The following is a 7,152-nucleotide window of genomic DNA, read 5'->3' as shown; positions in this document are numbered from 1 at the left end:
TGGAGAACGGCCTCCAGACCTTCCAAGTGATGAGAACCTGAAGATCAGCCCCCAATATGGTGAGTTATGTGTCATGTGACCAGTGACCAATAGTCATGTTGTAGGAGCCATGAGAAGGTAAGTAGGCACGTTGTACCCAGGAGGAGAAGGCCAGAGGAAAGCACATGGCCCCTGAAGGGTTTATTCCCTAAGTGTCTCTCTCCATCCACAGGAGTACACAATAGTGAAGAAGACGTCGGGGGACTGTGTGACTCCCATCATCCATCTCCAGGAGTCAGGAGGGCGGAGCAGGACCCCTCCCCCCATCACAGAGCCTCCCCCTCACCCCCTGATACATGAGCAGAAGATCCTAGAACTCACCCACAAGATGATGGAGCTGCTGACTGGAGAGGTGACACTGCTGGGAATGCTGGGAAATTATCCAGTAACAGCACTGGAGGGGTCTGGGTGATGACGGTGTCATTGTGTTGTCAGGTTCCTATAAGGTGTCAGGACGTCACTGTCTATTTCTCCATGGAGGAGTGGGAGTATATAGAAGGACACAAGGATCTGTACAAGGAGGCCATTAAGGAGGAGCACCAGCCTCTTATATCACAGGGTAAGAGCCGTCATGTGCAGTGTATACACGTGTGTGCAGTGACATGTAATGGAGGAGCACCAGCCTCTTATATCACAAGGTAAGAGCCGTCATGTGCAGTGTATACACGTGTGTGCAGTGACATGTAATGGAGGAGCACCAGCCTCTTATATCACAAGGTAAGACCCGTCATGTGCAGTGTGTACACGTGTGTGCAGTGACATGTAATGGAGAAGCACCAGCCTCTTATATCACAGGGTAAGAGCCGTCATGTGCAGTGTATACACGTGTGTGCAGTGACATGTAATGGAGGAGCAGCAGCTTCTTATATCACAAGGTAAGAGCCGTCATGTGCAGTGTATACACGTGTGTGCAGTGACATGTAATGGAGGAGCACCAGCCTCTTATATCACAGGGTAAGAGCCGTCATGTGCAGTGTATACACGTGTGTGCAGTGACATGTAATGGAGGAGCACCAGCCTCTTATATCACAAGGTAAGAGCCATCATGTGCAGTGTATACACGTGTGTGCAGTGACATGTAATGGAGGAGCTCCACAGTTTCTTCTCACATTACATTAGAGGCTACGTGTTCTTTATATGTCAGTCATATCCATAGGGCTCCAGTCACATGATGAGAGCGTGTCCTTCTGGCCTCCATCGGGCCGGTATATTAGACTATACTACAGAGACGTCTTGTACAATCCGTGTTCTGCATTGTATATATATTGTAGATCATACATGGAGTTTATGGGCAATGTCCGCCCTGTACGACTGTTTGTCACCGATGTAGAACAGGCGTGTGTTATGTAAGTCGTTGGTGTCTCAATAAAATGTGAACAAATTTGTATTAAAATTCTTGTCTGGCATCGGCTTTAAATTGCTAAATGTGACCATGTTGTCCATCACTTAAGCGATTATCTGCTCATCCCCTTCAGACTGAACGTGTGACTTCTAGCAGTAACTGCATGTCCCAGAATGTTCCAGCTGCATTAGAGCGTGTTCACACAGGGCACATTTATTGTAGACATTTCCATGTATTGGGTTGTTTCTGCAGCAGGTGCATGGATTATTACAAGCCACATTCAGGGCAGCGGGACAGTCACAGAAATGTCTGCAGCTGATCTGCTCTGTGTGAACTTGCTGGTAGATAACCAGTGACTGATCTGTGCTGCTCTTATAATCTGTCCAAAAGGGGGGATTTTGAGGTTCCACATATAGAAACAACAGGCAGGTTCTGCAGGGGCGGGGCTTACGATGCTCCATTGTGACAGAAAAGCCAACCACTAAGTGGTATAGAGGTAGACAGACTTGTGTAGCTGTGCAGCAGATCTGTCCTCCAGCCCAAGCTCCTGTGATAAATGTGGAGCATCTCTAGATTTACTCTGTACGTTATAAACAGGATTAGTAAATCTGCCCAGTTGTTTACCCAATGGTTGCAGGGTGTCCAGACCATGAGGCAGCAAAGCAGCTCCAAATCATGATGTCCCCCTTCACCAGCTCCAACCATGATGCTCCTTGTTTTATTCAAATAAGGTCTAGTTTCTGTTGAAAGGCACAATGTGTTGGCAGAGAGCAGGGCTCGTTTCCAGACATGGCCAGGCTTTTCAAATGTTTTAGTTTTGTTAAGTCATTATTTACTGTATGTAATAAAAGTCATGACCTGGTGTAAACCAGAATCCTGGACTTTGTCAGGAAGTTATAGAAGCTTTGTAAAGCTGGGATCACAAGTGCAGTTTTTTTGGCCAAAGTCAGGAATGGATTCCAACTGAATGAACACTTCTCCTTCCTGCTGGATCAACTTCCAGCCTAATTGGAATGTTATAAGTTTGTCTACTCTGTAGTTTGCAAAAAAAAACTTTAAATCAAATTTTCATTTTTACCTTAACAGAAAATCCCAGTAAGAAATGTGAAAATGTCATGTTACCACTAGATGAAGATATCCTGCAGCGCTCTTCAGGAGAAAACCTCATTTCCCTTAATGTACATCCAGAACTTCACAGTACAGATCTGTCATATAATCCTCCTAATTATGAGGAACCTTCTCCTGACCAATCAACGATTGTTACCGCAAGTACAAGTCAGAAAAGGATTAAAAGGTTTCATTGTGGTAAAGAATCCACAAACAGCTCAGGACTTTCTACACACCGAAGACATCACAAAAGAGAGAAAACGTATTCATGTTCAGAATGTGGGAAATGTTTTAGACAAAAATCTGATCTTGTTATACATGATAGAATACACACAGGAGAGAAACCATATTCGTGTTCAGAATGTGGGAAATGCTTTACCCAGAAAGTAAATCTTGTTAGACATGAGAGATGTCACACAGGAGAGAAGCCATATTCGTGTTCAGAATGTGGGAAATGTTTCACACGGAGATCAAGTTTTGTTAAACATGAGAGAATTCACACAGGAGAGAAGCCATATTCATGTTCAGAATGTGGGAAATGTTTTACAGTTAAATCAAATCTTGTTAGACATGAGAGATGTCACATAGGAGAAAAAGCATATACATGTTCAAAATGTGGGAAATGTTTCACACGGAAATCATATCTTGTTATACATGAGAGAAATCACACAGGAGAGAAAGCATATACATGTTCAGAATGTGGGAAAAGTTTTAGACAAAAATCCATTCTTGTTACACATGTGAGAAGTCACATAGGGGAAAAGCCATATTTATGTACAGAATGTGGGAAATGTTTTTCAGATAAATCAAGTCTTCTAAAACATAAGAGAAATCACACATGAGAGAAGCTTCATTCTGAATGAGAAAAATGTTTTTGCTTCTAAAGCCATAATTAGGGGTCATTAGTGAAGTCACACAAGAAAGAAGCCTTATGGCAACATTATAATGTAACAATATTCAGTGAGGAACATAAGTATTTGAACAACCTGCGATTTTGCAAGTTCTCCCACTTAGAAATCATGGAGGAGTCTGAAATTCACACTGTAGGTGCATTCCCACTCTGAGAGACAGAATAAAAAAAAAAAATTCAGGAAATCACATTGTATGATTTTTAAAGAATTAATTTGTCTTGCACGGCTGAACATAAGTATTTGAACACCTGAGAAAATCTGTGTTAATATTTGGTACAGAAGCCTTTGTTTGCAATTACAGAGGTCAATCGTTTCCTGTAGTTCTTGACCAGGTTTGCACACACTGCAGCAGGGATTTTGGCCCACTCCTCCACACAGATCTCTGTCAGGTTTCGGAGCTGTCGCTGAGCAACACAGAGTTTCAGCTTCCTCCAAAGATGTTCTATTGGATTTAGGTCTGGAGACTGGCTAGGTGTCACGAGGGTGTCAAGAACCACGCCTGACTCCGTTATACCCGGGATCAGGAAATCGCAGCGGTTGGCTGCGTGCTCTATGTAGAAAGATAGGGCTGTTTCTTTATGGTAGCTTTCTGGGTTTGCTTTGCAACCCTTTTTGGCTCACTCAGGGATCCGTAGCTCTTTCTCCTCAGCTGTTCCTTGTCCAGCACTCCCAACCTCCTTATATTCCCCTCTCCCACTTCTCTGGTTGCCAGATATAGAGCTTCCTGCCTGGACTTCTATACTGACCCACTGGAGCTGTGTTGCTGCGTTCCCTGGTTGTTGTTCCAGAACGTTACTCTCCGGATCCCTGTTGGGCCTTTGTGGTCTGCTGTTGTCGCCCACCTGGGATTATATGTTTCTCTGTATTGTCTGTCCTCTCCTTGGTGTTTTCCTCTTAGTGTCAGTGGTGCGGACTAGTGATCCCACCGCCCCATTCACTACCTAGGGCTCATCTTAGGGAAAGCCAGGGTTTAGGCACGTGATCGGCATACGGGTGAGGAACCCGTCTAGGGACGTCAGGTGCCAGCCGCAAGGTGAGTCAGAGGTCACCATCTTTCCCTCTCCCTTGGGCAGGGCCTTCCCTTTTCCCTCCCTTTGCGTGACGCCGGTCATTACACTAGGCCACCCCAGAACCTTGATATGCTTCTTACGGAGCTACTCCTTGGTTATCCTGGCTGTGTGTTTCGGGTTGTTGTCATGTTGTAAGACCCAGCTACGACCCATCTTCAATGCTCTGACTGAGGGAAGGAGGTTGTTGCTCAAAATCTCACAATAAATGGCCCCATTCATCCTCTCCTTAATACAGTGCAGTCGTCCTGTCCCCTTTGCAGAAAAGCACCCCCAAAGCATGATGTTACCACCCACATGCTTCCCAGTAGGGATGGTGTTCTTGAGATGCAACTCATCTTTCTTTTTCCTCCAAACACGACGAATGAAGTTTAGACCAAAAAGTTCTACTTTGGTCTCATCTGACCACATGACTTTCTCCCGTGCCTCCTCTGGATCATCCAGATGGTCATTGGCAAACTTCAGACGGGCCTGGACATGTGATGACTTGAGCAGGGGAACTTTCCGTGCAATGCATGATTTGAAACCATGACAGCGTAGTGTTCTACTGACAGTGACTTTTGAAACTGTGGTCCCAGCTCTCTTCATGTCATTGACTAGCTCCTCCCTTGTAGTTCTGGGCTGATTCCTCACCTTTCTTATCATCAGTGATACCCCATGAGGTGAGATCTTGCATGGAGCCCCAGACAGAGGGAGATTGACAGTCGTCTTTAGCCTCTTCCATTTTCTAACAATTGCTCCAACAGTTGATCTATTTTCACCAAGCTGCTTGGCAATTGCCCCGTAGCCCTTTCCAGCATTGTGAAGGTCCACAATTTAGTCTCTGGTGTCTTTTGACAGCTCTTTGGTCTTACCCATGGTAGTAGTTGACTGACTGTGGGGTGGACAGGTGTCTTTAAAGAGCTCAGACAGGTGCTACTAAGTTAGATTAATGAGTGGAGTAGAGGTGGACTTTTTAAAGGCACAGTAACAGGTCTTTGAGAGGCAGAATTCTTGCTGTTTCTCAGGTGTTCAAATACTTATGTTCAGCAGCAAGACAAATAAAAAGTCTTTAAAAATCATACAATGTGATTTCCTGCTTTTTTGCTTTTTTTATTATGTCTCTCAGAGTGGGAATGCACCTACAATGTGAATTTCAGACCACTCCATGATTTATAAGTGGGAGAACTTGCAAAATCCCAGGGTGTTCAAATACTTCTGTTCCTCACTGTATCACTGGGTCATAGACATTGTTTTCATTTCAGGTTGTATATTTGGATATAAAAGTTTAATTGATGTCACATAACGGCTTTTATAAAACATCTGATAAATCCTGTTTAGGAAGACATATATACTGTTCATGACTTATATTTTAAACCTTACAGTTAACCTTTTCAGCCCTGGAAGGTTTTTTGCATTTTTGTTTTTTACTCCCTGCCTTTCCAAGACTAATGTCCGTGCTTTTTTTGCGGGACAAGTTCCTTTTTCTAATTCCACTATTTAATATTGCAAACGATGTAGTGGGAAGATAGAAAAAAATTCCACGTGTGGTGATATTGTAAAAATAACGCAATTACGCAACATTTTTATGTTTTTTTTTTTGTTACAGTATTTTATAGTTCCTTAAGGGGAACATCAGATTGCTTCTCTCATACACCAACATTGGAGTGTATGAGAGTTAAAATGTATTCCTATGAAGCCCTGCCACAGGCAGGGGCATCATAGGAGCTAACATGCGGCAGCTTCAGGACTGAGGCTGACGCACAATGCATCCGGCTCCCCTGATCCTCATGCTTGACCACAACATCTGAAGGGTTAAAAGTTTGAGATCATTGTTAACGCCAATCACAGACATTAGCTGCTGGTGTCTGCTGTACGAAACAGCAGGCACCTGGCAGCTACGGCGCATGCAAGAGCTTATTGTTCCTTCCAGAAATTAGGTCATAAATTCTCATAAATGAAGTCATTAATCCTTTGGAGTAAGAAGGAATCTGAAATACATATCCACTGATGACAAGACTAGGATCTTCCTGTTCTTATGGCAGATGTCATGGCCAGATGGAAATAACCTCCTTAGGTCAGGTATTTATGTGGGCCCTCCTCCAGAGCTTCAAAGGGAGATGATCTAAAAACATTTAGGACTAAGGTCAAGTCCTATTTTGACACAGATTCTGAGTATGGAAGGCTACATCTTAGCAAACCTTTCAGGAACCTTTTCATCAAAGACAAGGATAAACTTGCAGATTTGGTAAAATTTAGACTTTTTAGGTTGATACTCTAAGGCCTTTTGCAAACTTGTCTTGCAGGAAGCCTAAAAGGCTGATAATCTGTGGTTTAGAACTAACCACCCCTTGATAGAATTCAAGCTGAATAGATTCACTTGATCCTTGTGTAAGCCCTTTAATTAGAGACCTAGCTACGACAAGGTCTTCAGGACTATGTCTTAGAGACCATTGAGTCTCCACAGGTTCTGGCAGAGCTGAGTGCTCTAAACACAAACAATTTGCACTGGGGGAAGTCTTCAGATACACCCTTGACTCATTTGAATAAGCTGGGATCAAAATAAACTTTTCATGAATTGCAAACCAGAGTGTGGCAAAGGTCTTCAAGTTTTAATCAAAGATGCTTCAAAACAGTTAAAGAGGCTGGTCAAACTTTAGGCTGTCAAACTGAACCTCTTCAGGTCTTGGCAGAGTTTAGTGTCCTA

At 43.5% G+C, this 7,152-nt stretch overlaps 1 protein-coding gene across 1 annotated transcript; it reads left to right on the top strand.

Moving 5' to 3' along the window:
- The first annotated feature begins 540 nt into the window (after positions 1-540).
- Positions 541-3,567, top strand: LOC122924989 (gastrula zinc finger protein XlCGF71.1-like). The gene is made up of 2 exons (XM_044276537.1): positions 541-598; positions 2,468-3,567. The coding sequence occupies exon 2, from the start codon at positions 2,497-2,499 to the stop codon at positions 3,328-3,330; it is 834 nt and encodes a 277-aa protein (XP_044132472.1). The 5' UTR covers positions 541-598; positions 2,468-2,496; the 3' UTR covers positions 3,331-3,567.
- Positions 3,568-7,152: the final 3,585 nt, after the last annotated feature.

Source organism: Bufo gargarizans, chromosome 1, assembly GCF_014858855.1.
Source record: "Bufo gargarizans isolate SCDJY-AF-19 chromosome 1, ASM1485885v1, whole genome shotgun sequence".
Lineage (NCBI taxonomy): Eukaryota > Metazoa > Chordata > Amphibia > Anura > Bufonidae > Bufo > Bufo gargarizans.
The sequence above is the reverse complement of the archived record's forward strand: the minus strand, read 5'-3'. Positions and strand labels throughout refer to the sequence as shown.